At 34.0% G+C, this 23,216-nt stretch overlaps 1 protein-coding gene across 1 annotated transcript; it reads left to right on the top strand.

The window, feature by feature from the left end:
• Window positions 1-557: 557 nt before the first annotated feature.
• Window positions 558-23,216, top strand: LOC150095924 (ceramide synthase 1-like). The gene is made up of 7 exons (XM_090409474.1): window positions 558-647; window positions 7,232-7,394; window positions 7,615-7,792; window positions 8,416-8,577; window positions 16,373-16,517; window positions 17,599-17,723; window positions 23,009-23,216. Exons 1-7 carry the CDS (start codon window positions 633-635, stop codon window positions 23,031-23,033), a joined length of 813 nt encoding a protein of 270 aa, XP_090265600.1. The 5' UTR covers window positions 558-632; the 3' UTR covers window positions 23,034-23,216.

Genomic DNA, 23,216 nt, shown 5'->3' on the forward strand with positions numbered 1-23,216 from the left:
GATTATTATGTGATAATATCATTAAATTCATATTACTATGTAACATGAAAAAAATAATGAAGTAAATTATTCTTCTTATTAAAAAAATATATAAATAATGAGTTTACATTGTATGTTTGTGAGAAATAGGAAATATAATATTTAATTGCACTTGTGTAATTTTTTTTATTAAAAAAAAAGAAATAATTTACGTAGTATATATATTTGTCCAAAAAGTAAATTTTACTGTATGTTTGTAATAAATTGAAAATATAAGATACGAATTATATGAACGTGTACAGCCAGTATGATGACACATCACATTAGTAAAAAATAAAAAAAAATTTCATCATATTTCTACCTTGTGTAACTGTGAACTATTACTGCGAACGGTCATGGTGATTGTATTTATTCTCTTATAGAAGTACATTCTACAAATTATAAGAACATTAATTGGAATCTGAATGAATCACATGTGTGTGTGTGTGTGTGTACGTCATGAATATCATGTTCTAGTTCGCACTGGTAATCTGATATTCGAGTAAGGTACACGTTGAGACGTTACACCTACACTTCCTGCAAGAACATTTTTCAAGACACGTGCTTGTGAAATGTGTGTTAGTTAGAAATGACAAACGATAGTAGGAAATAAAATGCAAAGGAAACAGGTACGTTTTTAAAAATTATAGTGCTTACACATCTATTTTTACATAATGGAGTGCTTATGGTGTCCTCTATTTCGTGCGCACATCACATAAAATAGACGACAGTGGTAATACTATTTTCAGAAGCTAAACGTCTGATTTTGAACACTCCATTAAGGATGTGACCCTCTCACAAGGGAGTGATTAAGGTCGATAGTTAAATCAATAAAATAATATTATAAAATATTAATAATATTATAATATTGTTATTAAGTTTGTTATCATCATTAGTAGTAGTAGTTGGAGTAGTAATAATTGCTAACAGCGATTACTACAGCTTTCCCATCTTAAAATAATAAATAAAATGAAAGAATAATGATTACAAATCTTCAGCCCACCTAGAATAAAAATGAAGTACATTTTTATTGTGGGAGACAATAAAGCAATGCTGGTTATTTTTCCACTGATTAAACAGCCGGGATATCTTACCTTTTGAGAAACCAATCAGCTGTACTGTTTTCAAAATCCTGCTCGAGCCACATGGGTACCAACAGCCCTTTATCGAAACCAAAAGCTCCTTTGTTTTTACCACTGCTATTCACGATTACCGAGCAGAATCATTCTTAAGTAGCTGCTTGGAACACCTGGTGACGCACGTGACGAAGTATTTTGCATATACCTTGGGTAAGTGAGTTTGCATGCAGCTGCATAAAAATTTCTAATTCAGTAGCATCTTTGATTATGTCTTATACTAACTACTCCGCGTGTTTCCCTTGAAAAACGAACCCACGTATGTTAAATTAATAATCATTTGATAATAAAATAAATAATATTCGTAATTAAATAAATAATTATAATATTATTGAGACATTTACATTTCTTTTTTTTTGCTTCTTTTTAAAACTTGTGAAACTTATTAAACAGCAATTAGTGACCAATCATTATACGCTTAAGCCTAACTACGCTATTGTTCACATTACTTTCCTGATGTCATCGTTGAACCAACTTTTTCCTAAAATGTGCTTTTCATATTTAATTGTCTCAACTAAACACTAGGATTTTACTCCCTCAAAACAGGAAAAAATCACAGAACACACAATGTCAGTTATCAGGTAAAAATATACTGATATTGGCCTTGTTTCTTCGGTTATTATTGCAAATAATATCACCCCCCCTTTCTCCCCCAAAATCATGCTATACCAAACTCGCATTCTATTAGATTCTAGTTTACATCCTAAGCCGCCAACAGTTGCCCACAGAGGGTGCGCCACCTAGTTAGGACTCCAGTATTTCGTTCTTTCGTCGGCATGTTTCCCTTAGTCTTATATTACCTTTGTGTGTGTGTGTGTGTGTGTGTGTGTGTGTGTGTTCCGTCTCACATTATAATTCCCGACGATGTCTCGGTGAACGGAGTGAAATATTAAAAGAATTAAATAGCATTTGTAATCTTTTCTTTGTGTGTTTTTCTCTATTAAGCCTCTAAAATAAGTATTCTCCAAAATAGTTTATTCACATCATTCTTCTACCCACTTTTTTGTATCTCAAAGGGAGTATCAAGAGCTCTTTTTTCGTCTTTTCAAAGTTCTTCGACATCTGTTGATAGCTAACCTAATATGTTGATAATTAGAAAAATATAGCAGAGTTCTTGATTATCGGCGATTTTACAACCTTTGCGGGAGAGTACAAAGCGTACTGCTGATAGTGAGTAAGTAACATGTAGAAAGTTAATTGGGCTACGACTGCCAGATAAATCGTAACAGTGAGATTAATTGAGAATACTCTGCTAAGTGTTTAAGAATTACGAGACAGTGTGCTGCTCTAGACTTTGTTTCGATGAATAAATTTTCATCAAATACATTTTAGGGTGGCGCAGTATAAATATAAATATTCCCTAAAATTAAAAAGGAACCAGTACCAAAATTGAAACAAAGGGATCCGCGCCAATTGACGACATTTCCTTTGTCATCATAGCCCACGTGCACATCTTGTAAAATTGCTCATCGGCTTAGATTGATAGTTAAGGCATGACTCACTCATGTTAAATTAAGTAATTACTAAAGGGTACAAGTCAAGACAGAAGATATATATATATGAATACAAATATTAAATTAAAATTTTAATCCCAGTTTAAGAGAATACTGTTCGAGTAAGATAGAAGTAAAGATGTTCATTCCCTTCATATAACAGCAGTTAGAACCCGGAAGAACGCCTTTGGCAATATGCTAGGTGTGTGTGAAATGTGTGTGTTAGTTCGAAATCAGAGATGACAGTAGGACATAAAATGCACACAAAAGCAACTATGTTTTTAAAAATTCAGTGCAATTTTCCGCATAAAAATTAGACGGTAGCAGTAATACTCATTTCAGAAGGAAAACTGTAATTCTGAACACTCATAAAAATGAATCTCGAAAGGGCGAGATTAAAGGCGAAAGTTAAATTGGTAAGTAAATTTAACATATTAAATTAATAATATTATTAGTATGATTGTATCTACTATATCTGTATCAACTATGTTTTTAAAAATTCAGTGCAATTTTCCGCATAAAAATTAGACGGTAGCAGTAATACTCATTTCAGAAGGAAAACTGTAATTCTGAACACTCATAAAAATGAATCTCGAAAGGGCGAGATTAAAGGCGAAAGTTAAATTGGTAAGTAAATTTAACATATTAAATTAATAATATTATTAGTATGATTGTACTCGTCACCATTTTCATGTATAGTAGCAGTGGTAGTAATTGCTAACAATTATTACTACGGTTTTCCCATCTTATAAGGAGTCCATTCTCAGTTGATCAATGAATATTATGTGATTGCACTTTTAATAAAGCCAATGTCGTCTGACTTTATTCCCAAAAGATCAGCCTTATCATGTTATACTTTAATCATAGTAACAATGTAGTTGGTAGTCTATACGCAGTGCGTAGATTGTTATAACACATCTTAAATTTTTCGCATTGCGCTTGATGTATTATTTTTTTTTATACAATGCATGTAGGAACTAAATATCTTAACTTCTAGCTTTTGTTATTAGTTCAATTACTATTAGTTCAATCCTAGTAATGGTGGATATCTCATGTGTGGTGGATTCTGCATATTGGAGAGTGGATGTTGGATTTATATATTTGTTATCAGCGTCAGTAGATTTCTAAACATCATTGTGTTTTATCAGAGTTTCGGTAAGAGAAGAGTCGGGAACTGTCTTCATTAAATGTTTTGGTCAATTACTGCACACAGAAAGTGTTGTTTGCTCACACAAATATTCTCAGATGAAAGGATCATGTTGATGTCAGACTATCTTATAGACAAGCAGTGTGAGTTATCTTTCCACTGATTAAACATTCGGGATATCTAACTCTTTGAGAAACCAGGCAGCTCAGCTTTGTTCGAAATCGAGGCTTCAGCCAGACGGGCACCCACAATAATCCCTTTATCGAACGCAGAAAGAGCCTTTGTTATTCCCATTGTCATCAACCTACAACACTGTGACGCACATGACCGAGTAATTTGCATATATGCTTCGTAAGTGACGTTTACGTATATCTTCATAAAGCTTTCTAATACAGTGGAAACTATGTGTATATCGTTTCAGCTCTGATTACCTCTTCCACCATGTGCCATGGTGGAAGAGTTAATACACCATGGCACATATTGTGCAATTGAAAAATGCACTAAATTTATAAAGATTCCTTAAAATTAATAAAGATTCCTTAAAAACATAAATGACATTTAATTAAGATTATTTAGCGTAGTTGTATTAGAAGAAGTGTTTCCTTAAACAAAATAACTTTGCTGTTTAATTTGATATCTAATATTAGGAGAGTCAAGAATTTTTCAGTCTTCGGTATGATTACAACAGGAGATTTTATAACTACCATTACTATTACTCCTCCAGATTTACATTTCACAAGAGTTATAATAAAACTTCATCTGTAAACTCTTACTAGAATATACGTTATTTGTTTAAAATAGTAAAGTGGGAAGTATCCCGTATTTCCATAAAGAGTTCATTTGTTGCTGATAACGTTACAGCATATTGATATGGAGACAACGATGTATATTCGTCTAGTCTCTCCGAAAAATGATCCGGTAAACAATAAGAGAAAAACAAACTGTTAAATGAGGCATGTAAAATTTATTTATTTTATTTTATTTTAATTTTTCCCTCTTCTAAAACTTGTGAAACTTATTAAACCGCAATTACTGACCAACCAATATACGCTTAAGCCTAACACTCCACCTTCCGGTTATCATTTGAACCAACTTCCTGCTACAACATGCTTTTCATATTTAACTGTGTCAACTGGTAAACACGAAATAGGAAAAATCGCTAAAGAACACACTGTGTCAGTTATCGGGTAATAATATACTGATATTGACCTTGTTTCTGCAGTTATATATGCCCCCCCCCTACTTCCTCAAAGTCATGCTAGAAAGAAAGTAAAGATATCTTTATAGAAAAAAAATTGCTAAAACCATTTCTAAATATAATAACCTCCGGAATCTTTGAAGACCTTAAATTCCAGAAATCATTTGACATTAAATAAAGCCTAAAAAAATAAAATCATTCATAGTATTTTATCTTTGATAAAATTTCATTTCATAACCTGAAACAGAAATGTATAAGTTTGTTGAAACTGGAGCATTTACAGCAGTAAAGAAACACGACATCTGATTGGCACAGTAGTGCTTGAGACTTCGCTTCTGCAATACGTAAGGAAAAACGTAAAACGCACACCTGTTACATACGAATATTCAGAAAAAATCAGGTGTGGATTGGTCGGTCTATGTATTCCCATCTGAGAGGTACCCGCAGACTTCCATTCTACGCATTATGAATCCCGCTGATGTCGACTGGGAAATCACTGCACATTATGAAGATTTTTTACTTGCCGTTGTTAACGCCACTTCTTATGTGGTTTGTGAAAGAAATTTTATTCTTATAGTATTGTTAGATTTTTATCGAATTGTGAATGTGGACCTGACATTTCTTCTTGGTGTCTTTTTGACGACATTATTTTGTCTGATCATCAGATGCTGCTTGGACAAAGCGGCGTACAAGGTAAGGTCGATAAAGTATTTTTTGAATGATTCTGTAAGGCAGTGTTTCTCAGTGTGTGTGGTACGCGTATCCTCGGGGGGGTACGCGAAATGTCTTTAGGGGGAATCATTATTTAAAGGAATCATTATATTTTTCAACCAACAGTGCAATTAGAGACAACCAGGAAAAAACGGCACTAACTAAAGAATCACATCCGTTAACAAACAGAAACTGCTGTGTAGCCCAAGTAAAACCATATGTTACCGGTGGAACATATAGTTTTGCTTGACACCATCCCCTTAACACATCGTTAACGTGTTAAAACCAAGAAATATATAGTGAATGTGTTTCAGATATTATGGAATTCGGTTGAAGGGAATTAGCATTTCAACTCCACTGTTGAAATGCTAATTTGTCTTTGGTTCGTGCGATCTTTTGTTAATACCGCACTAATCATATGCAGTTCTTCGCTGTTCTACGTCTCTCTAGTCTTGTAAATTACTAGTAATTTTTGCTTGAAATAATGGAAACGAAGATGACGCTGTTTGGGTAGATGACTTTGACGATGCACACAAAGAAACTGATCTCGATGCCAAAAGTATCGAGTAGGAGCTTCTTGGCAAGTCACACCATTTTCAGTTTTTTCTGAAAACTTTAATTTCGGAAATTCCCGCACGTATCTCGCAAAACGATTTTTAAGCTATAATTTTGAAAAAAAAAGTTAGAGTTATATTCGAGTAAATATAATATTTTTTTAGCTTTCAAATTCTTGCTTATGGATCATTGGTTGAAGATTGGATTTATGACACTCCCAAAAGAGAGCAATCTAGAAAATACCAGAAGCTGTAAACAACATGAAAACGTTGATATTGCATCTGGATTAAATGAAATTGATAAGAGTTTGTCGTCTGACATCTCTAGAGAACCAAAATTTAAAAATAAATCATATTTTTTGTTCACATGAACATATAAATTCAAATAAAATAGATATTTAATTTTAATTAATTTTAATTAATTACTTTTTTAAATATTTAAATTATTTATTTTTAATTAATTAATTTTTAATTAATTTATTAGGTGGTACTTGGTAATAATGAAAATTTAAGAATGGGTACGCGGATATCTGAAGTAACACTGCTGTAAGAGAATAGAGAGAGAGAGAGAGAGAGAGAGAGAGAGAGAGAGAGAGAGAGAGAATACAATTACTCCATGATTAAAATATTATTTATGTTCAGTCGATCTTTAGGGCGTTTTTATATGACTCAAAATAAAAACCTGAGTTCGATTTTTTTCGTGATAAGAGGAATCTTAATAGGTACTTTTCCACTGAAGGTTAGTTCACCGATCTCATACTGATGTCTGAAGAATGAGCGGCCTATACCGAAATTAAAATACGTTATTGATAACCAGTAACTAATAATTCTTGTTGTTGTGTTATGAAGATCGAGTTTCATGAAATTCAGAGGATAATCTCAATTGAGATATTCCTAACTATATTGTTTATAATAATAATAACTACCAAATGAATGTATTTATATTTAATTAATGCATACTTTTTCGTTTACAGAAAATCGGAAGATTTTATCAGTGCAATGATTTTGAGCAGATCAGATTAAGTGAAAGTTTGTGGAAATGTAATTTTTATTTCGTTATTTGGCTGTTTAACTGCTGTGCTATCGTCAAGTCTGGGATTTATAAGTACCTCAAGAAACCCAGTTTGTGGCAAGAAGGTAAGTAGAACTTCTCCGTTAAATCATTTTAACAACGTACTGGAGCAGCTCACAACCAACCATTATCCATGCATCTACTTTGTTCATTTTTGTTTTACGTTTATTTGTTTTTGTTCTTCTATATATTCTGAACATCCTTTATGTATTTTAAAATATGATTATTACTATTATAAAGAGATTATTACTATTATAGCTCAATGTTTCAACACCTTCTCTTTAGACTGCATGCCGAAGGATCCATCAGTGCAAACTTACTCATTGATAGTATTGGAGTGTGGTTTCTACATCCACGAACTTTATTCGGTTTGCTGTTTGTATGTCTGGAGAAAGGACTCGAAGCTTCTCATTTTTCGTCATTTGGTTATCCTGACATTTTTGTTTGGTGCTTATGTTTATGGGTAAGTGATCCATTTGTATAGAAAACATAATAAATGTGAATTTATTATTTCGCCGATGTATATTTATATTTTAAAAGTTGCCTTTGTAGCCTTAAAGTGAATCAAGTCCTAAACAAACTCAGAACAATATAGAAACTAACGCAATTTTTATTATTACTACTACAGTGCGGTCACTCTCCAGCGACGAAGGACTGAACATAATTGGTTAAAATTTAGTTATAAAAAAAACATTATAGTTGGTATTCTATAATGATTTACTTCTAAGAGAAAATATTATTATTTTTTAAATGTTATACTTGATTATAACCATGTGTTCAGTTGTTCAAAAAAAATATTTAAGTTCTTATCATTATCAAATTATCATCACCTTTCATTCTAAGTTAAATTTAGTAACAATCTTTGCATCCAATGAAATACAAGACAAATATGAACTTAACACTTTGTAAAACTCAAGTCTTTGGAATATTTTCGCCATTCTATTTCATTCCCAAGTTGTACAATATTTTGACAAAATAACCTCAGTTTATTTCTGAAAAACAATTAATGTACTTATTTTCATCATTCCACTTTTAAAAGAAAATATATCTGTCTAATGAAATACATCAAATGATTTGTTTTTGCAGATATATTCGTCTGGGAGTGTTAGTTCTTCTACTCCACGATGCCAGTGACATTGTTCTAGAGTTTGGAAATGCAAACAAATATTTGGCAAGTAAAAGAACGAAGTGTATGTCTGTTCACAATGGTATCGTTTTCATCTGTTTTCCTTTACTGGTAGCAGTGTGGTAAGTGCAACACAAGTTTGTTTTAATTGGTACATTCATAACATGTGAATAATCTGAAAGATGCCAAAGCCGTAAAAAACCATTCTAGTTTATGATTTGCCATTAGATTCAACCATCGGGGAATCAACATATCAACAGATGTTGAACAATTACAGGTAAACATTTAGACAATGAAATATTTTAAATTATACTCCCATATACATTCAGATGAAAATCTCATCCATTTACAACCTCGTATAATTTGCCATTACAACAACGTCAAGCCGGCAGATGTCCATGACTTTTACTACTTCTTTCCATGGTAAGACTACTGTCAGATCCGGATATTTTCATGTTGAAATGGAGGTATTCATAATTCACTGTTAAAAACCTCCCATCCTATATTGAAGCCATGGGTTTTCGAAAATCTAAAAAAACAGTAGGAGATAAGTGACAACCATCCAACTATAGAAGTGTTTCTGTCACTTCGGCTTTGTTCAAAGTAAAGGAGATGGTTAGGAACAATCAAAGTCTTCGATATCTGAAGAGCTGTCAACTTAGGAAATACTCATCCACTATTAATGAGTATTTCCTATGCAACATTAGATCTCTTGAAACATGCCTTCCCCCTCTACACAAGTAGCATGTAAAAGTCTGTAAACACTTGTGCTATCCCGCTTGATATTTCCAAGGTATTTGATAGAAACAGGCATTGAGGGTGCTCCGCAGATTGCAGTGTTTTGGTCTACTTTACTTCCTATGTAACTGGATTGTCAATTTTCTCTCAGGTCGTTTACCACAAGTGATGATAGAAGTGCTCTTTCTCCAGATTTTCCTGTTAATTTAAGCATTTCTCAGGGGTCTGTTATTTCATTAACCCTCTTTCTTACTTATCTAAAAGATTTACTCTCATTAACCTCAAACCTTATTTACAGTTTTGTTGATGATAACACTCTCCACTTATCGTACTCTTACGATAAATCTTGTAATGTTCAAACATCTTAAACTTCAAGTTCATCTTCAAATATATTCTAAAGATTGGTCTTCACACCATCATACAATCTAGCTGTAACAACCTAGGCATCTTCAACTATTCAAAAACACGGTTCTGTCTGTCTTTTCTTAAAATAAAATAAAGTATTTCTTTTTTCATTTTGATAATGCTCAGCTTAACAGTAAAGACCAGATGTTTTGTTTACGGCTTACCCTTACAAGTAGCCTTTCATGGCATAAGCCCTTCATTTCTATTGTATCTTCGGATTACAGAAATCTTGGCATACTGATTTATTCAGAACGTGATTTCACTCCTTCGCAGCTGCTTGTTCGGTACACATCTGAAAACCACCCAACCTAGAAATAAAGCTCGTTTGGAGTGGTGGACCTAAAAAGTCTCTAAAAATTCTTGATGCGGTCCAGAAGACTCTTGACTCATTTCTCACGTAACCTCTCTTCAGAAGATTCATAGATTGTCAGTTTTTGTATCGCTTGGGTTCTTATTTCGTTCTTATATCGTTTGTGACCATATTTCTGTGGTCACCGTTCATTAGATCTACCATCCGTTACCCTCCACCAATGTTCAATCTAAGCTGTGCGCATGTGCGCGCGCACACATGTTTTACAACTAGCGCAGAAATCAAAAAATTTGCACAAACTAGATTTTCAAGATGAAATTAAAATTTATTATTCAAAGAAGTTTCACCTAAAAATTAATCTATAAATTCTTTAAGAAAATACGGTAACTCGGCAATGATCAAGCCTATAACCTCGCATTTTTATTACATTCTCGAAGTTGCACAAAACTTATAAATTATAAACAGTAACCCTATTTAAGGCTAGCGATTTGATGCCAAAGTGAAAGGGGTTTGGCGTAAATGTGTAATTTTTAGTAGCATACAGAATGGCGCGCGGTTCGTTTACATCTCAGGTTTAACTAATGGAAAATTCCCAAACGTGATTGGCTGATCAAATTAGCTCAAGATCATGACGAATTAAAACAATGGTCTCATAATTTTAATAAACATAATTAAATACTTTTAAAAACTTAAATTAGAGTACAATTAAAAATATTGTAATGTTCCAAATTCTCTAATTTTCAAAAGGAATTTTAAAATAGTAGATTAATAATGACATTCGTGTACACGCATTGAGATACAACCAAGTTAATTAAATCTACCCTCTAGGCATATCTTTTAGCACTTGTGTTGTCCTCGGCAATGTTTAGTGTTGGTTCAGCTTTTTCCTTGCCAAGTTATTCAGTTAATAGTGTACATTTGTAAATTTATAAAAACAATAAAAACATTCTTCAAATAACCAAATTGCAAAAAACTGATGCACCATGTCAAATTCAAAGGAAGCAAAAGATGTGAAGCGAAAATTAACTCCTAGTTGTTTAAAAGTGAGTGGTTGAATGAAATAGTGAAAACTGCTACGCCAAAAGATCATGAGTATATAAAAATTCAGCTGCGTGAAATATTTATGTATGATGCTACAAGTGGTGTTGTTTGTATTTATTGTCGTAATGCAAAGGTTGGTGGGGATTTTGCTAATGGGAAGAAGTTTGATGTCACTTGGAAGTTGGACATTTTGAATCGTCATTTGACAAATAAAATACATCTGGATGGTGTACATAAGCCTAGCCAACAAAATTGTTCATTGCCAGGCATTTTTGTCCATGGTGAGGCAAAAATTATCCATTTGAATTTCTGGAAGCAATCAATTTAATTGTTGAAAATGGCATGCTTGAGCAAATTGCATCTGCAAATTTTCACACCTTAGCCATTGATGAAAGCACTGATATAACTGTTAACAAATGTCTCATTCTCCATTTTAAGTTTAGATATAAAGATTGTAATGAATATAAACCATATTTTGGCAGAATAATTCAGTTGCAAGCATGTGATGAATCCTCCATTGTGTTAGCTGTTAAACAATTTTATCAAGAAAAGAACTTGATCTCCACAAAATGGTGATGTTTACCTCTTGTGGAGCCACAGTGATGCTGGGCAAAGTTAGTGGTGGCGCTGCAAAACTTAAATCAGAAGTTCCACATCTTGTCCAGCAACACTGTGTAGCTCTCCGTGAGGATCTGTGATACGTGGAAGGAAATTAATCTAATCAGAGATATTGATACATTAATGAGGACAGTGTACACATTCTTTTCTCATTCTTCAGTGAAAAGACATGAATTTAAAGAAATTGTCGTGGAGTCTAAAAATGAAGCTATTACTTTCAGACCACTCGATGAAGTGCGGTGGCTATCCAGACATTTTGCATTACAAGCACATACGAAACTATGAGGGACTGATCACAAATTTTGAAAAAGACAAATCAAATGATCCCGTGGTTAATTATTGTCACAATAAATTAACTAACGTGACATTCAAAGTAGCTGTTAAAGTTTTAAGTGATGTTTTTGAAGAAATGGCTTCCCTGTGCAAAATCCTAAAAAGGAGTAATCTTACATCACTAGACAGTCATCACTTTGCCAGAGGGAAGATTAACAAATCAGGAATCAGTATTTAGAAGGTGACGCTTGGTGTGGAGTGACACAGTAAATGCTTTACTTAAACAAGAAGAGACTGAACCAGTAGATACTTGGCCCCTGTTATTTTTTATACAGTGTTTATGTGCACATTTAGAGGAGAGATTCCCTGAGAATGAGATACAAGATGGTCAGTGTTTGATATCTCCTCTATTTTAGATTGTGATTTCTCATTTGGTAGTGAGTATTTTAATGCCCTTTGTCTTAAATATCATGATTTTCTGGATGATACTACAGAAATAATTAGTCAGTGTCATGATTTCAGATTTTCTGTACAAGAAAAAATTAAATGCAAAATGACATCAAATTTTACACAAATGGTTTTATTTGCTCTTCAAAATGAGCAGTTTCGTGATTTGGCAAAGTTGATGGATATTGGAGGAATCTTCCTTGCATCTAGTGCAGACTGTGAGCGAGGTTTTAGTCTAATGAATCAAATACAAAACCAACTTAGAAACCGTTTAGGAGAATGTCATTTGGATATGCTAATGAGAGTTAAAATTTACCAATTATATGGAAATTCAATTAATTTAAGTGTGTATAAAGAGTGAGTGAATGCCAAAGTCAGAAGAGAAAAAAAATAAACATAAAAAAGCCAGAACTAAACAAGATGAGAATTAGTAACGCACTAATTATGAATGTTTAACAAGGTGAGAATTAGTAATGGGAATATTTTTATGTACGTTTAGAGTTATTTACAAAATTAGAAAATTTAATTAAAGGCAATCAGTCACTAGTGTTATCTATTTTTTTACTTTATTTCTTACTTCTAATCATATCAATATTAAATACATTTAAAATGTTTATGTTAGCTGTGTGATTGCTGTCACACAACTTACTTGGTGATGGTAATAATACACACACTTAGAATCCTATCTACAGGGTGTCCCAAAATTCACGCAAGATTTAAATTTAGCGCCATTTGTGCGGTAAACTGTTACCAACGAGAAAAAAAAAAAGACAGCGTGACAGCTGACAGTCCAGGGTTATTAAAAATGACCACACACAGCGAAGAGAGTTCGTTGAATGGATTATGGAACAACAACAAATGGATGCATATTTTTCGAACAAAATCATCTTCACCGTTGAAGCTCATTTTCATCTTGATGGCTTCGTTAACGGACAACATTGTCGCATTTGGAGTTCAGAAAATCCACGAGTGATTGTTGAGAAACAAATGCATCGACAACGTGTCACTGTTTGGTGCGGATTTTGGGATGGAGGCATCATCGGTCCATTCTTCTTCGAAAATGCGGCTGGTAAGGCAATAACAGTTATGGTGCTCTCTATCGCGACATGATAATCCAGTTTTTTATGCCTAAATTGCAAGATATGGATGTGGACGACATGTGGTTTCAACAAGACGGTGCCACATGCCATACAGCCCGAGAAACAATTCAATTACTTCATGAGTCATTTCCTGGTCGTGTAATTTCCCGTTTTGGTGATCAGAATTGGCCACCCAGATCATGTGATTTAACGCCGTTGGACTTTTTTCTTTGGGGTTTTTTGAAGTCTAAGGTTTATGCCAACAAGCCCACGACCACCCACGCCTTGAAGGAGGAAATTGAGCGCTGTATCAACGAAATTCTGCCACGTTTATGCAAAACGGTCATGGAAAATCTCGACAAAAGAGTGCGCATGTGCCAGCAAATCCGCGGAGGCAATTTACGGGATATGCTATTCCATGCATAACCCAATACTGTATACTTTATGAATCAATAAGATATTACAATTTTAATTAAAAACCTGTGTTTTCCATCAAAATTGCTTCTTGCGTGAATTTTGAGACACCCTGTAGTACAGTCGGTATCGTGTTGGCCTCGCATGCGCGAAATCCCCAGATTGAGTCCTGCTGAAGGCTTGTGAATCGTGATTTCCGACTGTTTACTGGGGAGGCTACTGCCGTGTGTGGGAACAAGGTAGGGAGTTGGAGTGACCTGGCTAACGTCCCATTGACACCAGAAGGTAAAGAGTGAACTAAACTCTTTTAACTTTTTTGCTTAAATGATCAGTATGGTGACTCGTGTGGGTGCGCACATACTTTTCAAATGAAGGCAAATTTTGCACACACTCACAGTAAAAAAATAGAGGGAACATTGCCTTCCAGTATGTCTGCTAAACTAATAGTAAATGAGCAGAAGCAGCAACTCAACAACCTTTAGCAGTCAAACATCGTTTCCCCTGAAGCTGTTAGTATCAGATATCTTTTATTCCATGTACCTCATTTCTGTAGAACAGTGTTTCTCAAACTTCAGATAACTGCATACCCCTTCTTAAATTTTCATTATTACGAAGTACCCCCTAATTAATTAATTCAAAAAATAATTAATTATTTAAAAATAAATAATTCAATTATTAAAAAAATTAATAAATTAATTTAAAATGTTACTTAAAATTACATATCTATTTTATTTGAATTTATATGTTCATGTAAATAAAAATTATGATTTATTTTTAACTTTTGGTTCTCTAGGGATGTCAGACAACACTCTTATCAATTTGATATGATACAGATATTTCAACGTTTTCTTGTTGCATAAAGCCACTTGTATTTGCTCTATTGCTCTCTTTTGGGAGTTTTATAAATCCAATCTTTAACCAATGATCCATACTTAAGAATTTGAAAGCTAAAAAAAAATACTGTATTTACTTGAATATAACTCTAACTTTATTCACAAAATTAAAGCTAAAAAATCGTGTTGCGAGATAAGTGCGGGAATTTTCGGAAACTAAAGTTTTCAAAAAAAAAACTGAAAATGGTTTGACTTACCAAGAAGCTCCTACTCGCTATCATTACTTTTGGCATCAAGAACAGTTTCTTTCTGTGCATCGTCAAAGTCATCTACCCAAATAACGTCATCACTCCCATTATTTCAAGCAAAAGTTACTAGTAATTTACAAGACTTGAGATACGTAGAGCAGCGAAGAACTGCATGTGATAATTGCCGTATTAACAAAAGATCTCGCGAACTAAAGACAAATTAGCATTGCAACAGTTGAGTTGAAATGCTAATTCTCTCCAACCGAATCCCATAATATCTGAAACACATTCAATATATATAATTTTTAGTTTTAACACGTTAAGACCAAGCAAAACCATATGTTCCACTGACAACATATGGTTTTGCTTGGTCTATACAGAAGTTTCTGTTGGAGAGGGGATGTGATTCATTGGTTTGTGCCGTTTGAGCCCCCGTTTTATCCCTTTTATCCCCCGTTGTCTCTAATTGCACTGTTTATTGAAAAATATAATGACTCCTTTAATTATGCATAGCCGAAAATTGCCACGTACCCCCTAACGACCTTTCGCGTACCTCCCCGGGGGTACGCGTACCACACTTTGAGAAACACTGCTGCAGAACATCCATCCAAAGAAAGCATTTTACAAAAACGATAATATACAACACTTTAAGTAAAAATATCAACAGATTACTTTGTTCTTCATTCCAGTCTACAAACGGCATTTATTCATTTATTTGCTATCTGCTTTATATCCGGTCGTTTCTGCAAGTGATTTCGAAAAATAACTTTATATCCTCTATGATATCTCATCTCCTACGTCTATCAACTAGTTTTTGAAGCCCACTTACCTTCAATCTATCCTCGTTGGAAACATCCCACAGGCCTGCAACATTTTTCGTTGCAGGCCTGTGGGACCTTTCACTGACTATACCTAGCCAGTGAAAGATCGCTTTAAGTTGGACTAGAGCTGTCAAATGCAGATAATTGTTCAGGATGTTTTCAAATTTTTTGAGTGAGCTAATTATTAACATACACAGGAAAGTTAGTTTTTCCTTCTGAAAATCGGCTATTTATCAGTGGGGCTCAACAAAATGAACAGTAGAACCTACAACATTTCTGACAATAATATACAGCATTAACATTAGTCATCACGAGATAACGCTGGTTGATTTCCATAATCTCTCATGCTGCTCTCTGCTCTGCGTTGTGCTGTCCACTCTTCAAAAGCGTTAAAATGCAATCTCCCACTCGTTTTCGGCAATATAAGGTTTCAGCAAATTTATGTCAGAAAATCAGAGAGAGAGATAGCAATGCAATCCAGTATATTATTAATTTCCGAATTTGCTTTTCATCGCGCAATAACTTCATTGTCTAAATCAAAACTAATTTAGACAATGAAGTTATTGCGTCGTAGGATTAAGTAAAAGTTTACAAAGACTACAAGTTGTTAACTAGATTACTGATAATTTACTTTAAATAACTTCTTAATACCTGCAATTTAATAAAGAGAACACATATTTTTATGCGCAGGTTCTGGACAAGAATTTACTTGTTTCCTCTGAGAGTTATTTTCCCTCTAGCGTCATCCGAGAAATATATCAAAACAGCCCCGTTTGCAATTACTTCTCAAGCATTGTTGAACTTGCTGTTCTGCGCAAACTGCTACTGGAGTGTGGTAAGTAACTTACACAAATACATCAAGTAGTTTCTCATAGTAACTCTAGCGTTAAAAGATGAATACCCGTATGTTGTCTTTATTTATTTTCAAGTGGAATTTCAGTTTTTTTTGTGTGTATTTTATTTTCATAAAAGTCTAGTTTTGTTGCCTTATAAAAATTGTACCCCATTTCCAGTTGTGCTTAATGAGCTAATAAAATGTGTCACAACAACGAATCAATTCACTGATTTTTTTTGTTTAATAATTCGAAATTTGTTGTTTCATTTTAAACATTGCCATTTGGAACTCTTGTTGGATGAGATTAATATTTATGACCGGTTTTCCTAAGAGAATTTAAGTAGTTTTCAGGTCATGAGAATGCACACAATTTAAGATAAAAAAAACTACTGCTGTTGTTTTTGGTGGACGTTAGAATGGCATTGGGACTCGATAGTATTAGTCTCTGTGTGTATTTGAAGAAATAAACAGTGGTGACAGACTTGTGTATAATAGTTTGTTGAATTTATTATTACTATTATTATAACTTATTATAATATTATTATTATATTAAATTTATTATTATAATATTTCTTGCAAAAATATTCTTGAGATGACTGTAGCATTGTTCCTCTTGGAAAAATGTTACAATCTCAACATTTTGCACTTGGAAGAATGCTACAGTCACAACAGGACCGTAGATTTTTACCGTGCTACCCTAAATTGCTTTAAAACAAATGGGTAGCAATGAATTGATAAACAACGAATATATAAGTTTTCTATAATTAGAAATTTCAACGCTGAGCCGATGAGCATCCGAAAACAATGTAACAATAGCGTAGAGCAAATGCTCCACCTAACAGAGCATAAATCTGATTTGGAATATTTCATTAATTCAGACGTCTTGTCTTTGGCATTACAAAGTGATTGGTTCTGATAATATTTCTCCTTTATTCTACAAACATTGACCATACTATTTAAGTTCTATAGAATTAGGACTTGTAAAATTATTGAAAAATCCTTCATTTTGTCCCAACTCTAGAGATTTACTGTAAAGTAGATCTCTTCACAACATTTAAAAATTTATGTTTCGTATTCATAGTTGCTTGTGAAGGCAGTGGTAGCTGTTCCATTAACTGGAATGCAAGATCCTAGAGAAGATGTGAATTCTCCTTTAGAATTTGAAGAAAAAATAAGTACTTTTCAAGGAAGGTCATCATTTAAGAGGTAAGTGGTACATATTTCGTATCTTACTGGAGTAGTTTGGAATTCTGTACTACCTTAGAACTTGGTGTTTCATTGTGTATGACTGACTTGGTTAGTCAGAGTAGATAGCACTTGCGATCACTGAGTGGAAGTGCGTTCAAGCTCCTGTTTGCTAGTGTCTGCAATCTAAAGAGGCAAAATAACATCCTTATCTTAACATGTGGACGTTCGTTTCAGCATTACAATTATCTTTTGAGTTGTATTTGCAATCTTTGCTACATGTCTCCTGAACTTCAGCTTGCTATCTACTACCGCCACAAGATCACTGGCCTCACCAGTTTCTTCTAGCATAATCCCACCAAAATGATACGACATTGGATATATAATCACGCTAAAGTGTGATTATATAGCGAATTGTACTGACACTCATTTTCCCATGCCCACAATTCCAGCCTATTCAAATAATTCTGCAAGTAATGTATATCAGCAGCATTACTGATTACCCTACCTATCTTTGCTTCATCAGCAAATTGTTGTATGTCGCTTGTCAAATCCTTCCCAATATCATTAATGTAGAGATTGAATAACAGTTGACTAAGCACTGATCCGTGTGGTACAGCACGTTTTACCTTAAATCTTGCAGATCACTTCTCCCGTATACCACTTTTTGATATCTGTTAGTCAGCGATAGAACATCCGCTAATATTCTATAACCCAATCATATATTCTCCAATTTATGCAACAGTCTACCATGCAGTATTCTGTGAAAAGCCTTAGCAAAGTCCAAAGGCGTCATGATGTATCCATTCCCCTTGTCTAGCTCAATGGTAACATTATTATAGAATGTCAGCAAGTTTCTAAAACATGCCCTTCCCTTATTAAACCCATGTTACTCATTGCAAAGTAGAGATTCTCTATCAACACATTTCTAAATGCGAACTCCATCCATTTATTTCTACCATATTTTTACTACCATTTCTGAGATACTGCTTGGTCGATAGTTGGATGCATCTGTCTCTGCACCACGCTCCTGCAATGGAATTATCATACATTCCTTCCAATGTTCCTTCTAATTTTTTGCTGTGAGTGTGTGCAAAATTTCCTTTCTTTTGAAAAGTATGTGCGCACCCACACGAGTCACCATACTGATCATTTAACCAAAAAAGTTAAGATTTTAGTTCACTCTTTACCTTCTGGTGTCAATGGACGTTAGCCAGGTCACCCCAAATCCCTACCTTGTTCCCACACACGGCAGTTGCCTCCCCAGTAAACAGTTGGAAATTACGATTCACAAGCCTTGTGCAGGACTCGATCCGAGTATTTCACGCATGCGAGGCCAACACGATACCGACTGAACTAAATAGGATTCTAAGTGTGTGTATTATTACCATCACCAAGTAAGTTGTGTGACAGCAATCACACAGCTAACATAAACATTTTAAATGTATTTAATATTGATCTGATTAGAAGTAAGAAATAAAGTAAAAAAAAAGATAACACTAGTGACTGATTGCCTTTCATTAAATTTTCTAATTTTGCAAATAACTCTAAACATATATAATAAAATTTTCCCATTACTAATTCTCACCTTGTTAAACATTCATAATAAGTGCGTTACTAATTCTCATCTTGTTTAGTTCTGGCTTCTGTATCTTTATTTTTTTTCTCTTCTGTCTTTGGCATTCACTCACTCTTTATACACACTTAAATTAATTGAATTTCCATATAATTGGTAAATTTTCACTCTCATTAGCATAACCAAATGACATTCTCCTAAACGGTTTCTAAGTTGGTTTTGTATTTGATTCATTAGACTAAAACATCGATCATAGTCTACACTAGATGTAAGGAAGGTTCCTCCAATATCCATCAACTTTGCCAAATCACGAAACTGCTCATTTTGAAGAGCAAATACAACCATTTGTGTAAAATGTGATATCATTTTGCATTTAACTTTTTCTTGTACAGAAAATTTGAAATCATTAAACTGACTAATTATTTCTGTAGTATCATCCAGAAAATCATAATATTTAAGACAAAGGGCATTAACATGTTCACTACCAAATGAGAAATCACAAGGTGAAATAGAGGAGATATCAAACACTGACCATTCTTGTATCTCATTCTCAGCGAATCTGCCCTCTAAATGTGCACATAAACACTTTATAAAAAAAAATAACAGGGGCCTAGTATCTACTGGTTCAGTCTCTTCTTGTTTAAGTAGAGCATTTACTCTGTCACTCCAGCAAGCGTCAGCTTCTATATCCTGATCCTGATTTTGTTAATCTTCCCCCTCCCTGGCAAAACGATGACTGTCTAGGATGTAAGGTTACCCCTTTGTAGGATTTTGCACAGGGAAGCCATTTCTTCAAAAATATCACTTAAAACTTTAACAGCTACTTTGAATGTCACGTTAGTTAATTTATTGTGACAATAATTAACCACGGGATCATTTGATTTGTCTTTTTCAAAATATGTGATCAGACCCTCACCGTTTCTTATTATTGGCTGTAATGCGAAATGTCTGGATAGCCACCGCACTTCATTCAGTGGTCTGAGAGCAATAGCTTCATTTTCAGACTCGTCGACAATTTCTTTAAATTCGTGTCTTTTCACCGTGTAACGAGAAAAGAATGTGTGTACTCTGTTCTCATTAATGTTTCAATATCTCTGACTAGTTTAATTTCTTTCCACGTGTCACAGATCCCCAGATCCTCACGGCGAGCTACACAGTGTTGCTAGACACGATGTGGAACTTCTAATTTAAGTTTTGTAGCGCCACCATTAACTTTTCCCAGCATCATTGCGGCTCCACAAGAGGTAAACATCAACATTTTGTGGAGATCAAGTTTCTTTTCTTGATAAAACTGTTTAACAGCTAACACAATGGCGGCGGCAACACATGCCTACAACTGAATTATTCCCCCAAAATATGTTTTGTATTCATTACAATATTTAGGTGTAAACTTAGAATAGAGAATGAGACATTTAATAAGTTATATCAGTGCTTTCATCAATGGTTAAGGTGTGGAAATTTGCAGATGCGATTTGCTCAAGCATGTCATTTTCAACAATTAAATTGATTGCTTCCAGAAATTCAAACGCTCAAATTTGAACATACTTTTTCATATGTTCATTAATATGTTGAACTGAAAGTAAATATTTATTCATCTTAACAACTAATAAGACACTGTCAATTTGACATGGTGCGTCAGTTTTTTGCGATTTGGTTATTTGAAGAATGTTTTTATTGTTTTCATAAATTTACAAATGTAGACTATTCACTGAATAACTTGGCAAAGCAAAAGCTGAACCAACACTAAACATTGCCGAGGGAAACACGAGAAGTAAAAGATATGCCTAGAGGCTAGATTTAATTAACTCGGTTGTATCTCAATGCGTGTACACAAATGTTATTATTTAGTCTATTATTTTAAAATTCCTTTTAAAAATTAGAGAATTTTGAAACGCTACAATATTTTTAATTGTACTCTAATTTAAGTTTTTAAAAGTATTTAATTATTTTTATTAAACTTATGAAACCCTTGTTTTAATTCGTCATGATTTTGAACTAATTTGATCAGCCAATCACGTTTGGGTATTTTTCATGAGTCAGGCCTCAGATGTAAATGAATCGTGCGCCATTCTATATGCTACTTAAAAATTACACATTTAAGCCACACTCCTTTCACCTTGGCATCAAATCGCTAGCCTCAAATCGTGTTACTGTTAATAATTTATACGTTTTGTGCAACTTCGGGAATGTAATAAAAAATGTGAGGTTATAGGTTTGAGCGTTGCCGAGTTACCGCATTTTTTAAAGTATTTATAGGTTAATGTTTAGGTGAAACCTCTTTAATTAATAAATTTTAATTTCTTCTTGAAAATCTAGTGTGCATATATTTTTTGCTTTGTGCGCTAGCTGTTAAACATGTGTGCGCGCGCACAACAGCACAGCTTAGAGGGAACATTGATTCCCTCTATTCCTGTGTTGAGACTCAAATTAAACATCCTGGTGTCAGGAATAGTCAGATCAGCTGAACACGCTTTTAGCACACTGCTGATATCCCTTCAGTCCGTATTGCTGAATTCTTATTCGATGTGTGCAACAACTCTAAACCCTCGGCGTCACACGCCTGTGTTTCTTCATCCCGTGAAGAGATAGCTTTTAACAGAATGGACACTCATTACCTGAACAACCTCTTCTGCATCTGTAACCCTCTCGCCTTCTGCATTTAGAAGAGTTATTCTTTCAATACGAAATAATTTACTTGCAGCATATTGATAGAATTTTTGTGGGTTGTCTTTAGCAAGCAGAGTCAGTTTCTTTTCATACTCATACTTTGCTTTCCATACGACAGATGTGACTATTCTAGCCTACTGCTTATAATTTTCATTATCCACATCATCCTTTTCTTACGAATTTCTTGCTTAATAAGATTACACATCCTATTGACTCCGACCCTATTTATTCTTCTAACTGTTGAGACACATTCTGATATCGCATCATTTAAGTATTGTTCAAATGCTTTCCATGTGCTGTCATGTTTTTCCCATCTAGCAATCGATTCATGCAATTGAGTTCAGCGGAATGTTCCATTCTGCTGAACTTAGTATTCTCTTCAGTTGGTCATAATATTCTGCTTTGTAGTTCAGCATGTAATCTTTTCTGAATGGAACATTCAAAAACGTAATCACTTCCCAAGGGAGTATCGCATGATCATAGTCACCAACCAGATTTATTCGACTTGTCGACCATCGTGAGACTTCCTAACACGGTGGGTACAGTGGACGGTCTACATCAAGAGGTACTTGAAACTCGTCATACATATCCTACTCCTGACAAACATGAAGTTTTCCTGCGGTTTCATCTGATTTACTGATGATGAATGTGTGTCATTCATCATAGGTAAATGTCACTGAATCGACCACTCCATCAACGTAATCTCTTTTAATCATCTTCTTGCACCGATCTTGAAGTGCATTTGCTGTTTGGTATATTACCTCATCCTGTTTGAAATACTCATCACATCGAGAATATCTGAACGTCAGGAATGAACACATCTCAGGAGGAAATGCTCTAGTAAGTCTCATCATTCTGCTTTTGTTCTCTTTACATGAAGGGGATCTGAAACATGTCAGGAAGATATCTCCAAGGTCTTCACTTTACTGTTGCTGTCTTGCAATTCAAACAGATCAGCAATAATTATAACATACTTGATATGATAACTTACAAATTGAATACAGTAAGTAAGTAATAATAGTTTTCTGAACACGTCATTAATGTTTTCATTTTTTTTCTCTAGCGAAATTGTCAATGAAGAAAAATGAGAAAAGAAGTGCGATTCCAAGTATTCTCACCGATATTTCAATCTGCACTGCTGTCAACTAGCCGTGTTGAAATGTTCGCTTATTCTGAGTTATATTTTGAAATGAATTCAAAATTTACAACTTTAAACCATAAATTGTTTTTGTTTCAATCATAAATGAATAAAGAACGTTGGATTAATCAGA

This window comes from Typopeltis vanoorti, chromosome 19 (assembly GCF_054136105.1).
Source record: "Typopeltis vanoorti isolate ZY-2024b chromosome 19, IOZ_Tvanoo_1.0, whole genome shotgun sequence".
Taxonomy (NCBI): Eukaryota; Metazoa; Arthropoda; class Arachnida; order Uropygi; family Thelyphonidae; genus Typopeltis; species Typopeltis vanoorti.

What these genes read in the sequence shown, in the direction of transcription:
- LOC150095924 (XM_090409474.1), top strand. An exon ending in TTTGGTGCTTATGTTTATGG is followed by an intron (nt 7,793 to 8,415) that starts GTAAGTGATCCA and finishes TTGTTTTTGCAG; the next exon opens with ATATATTCGTCTGGGAGTGT. An exon ending in CAAACTGCTACTGGAGTGTG is followed by an intron (nt 16,518 to 17,598) that starts GTAAGTAACTTA and finishes TCGTATTCATAG; the next exon opens with TTGCTTGTGAAGGCAGTGGT.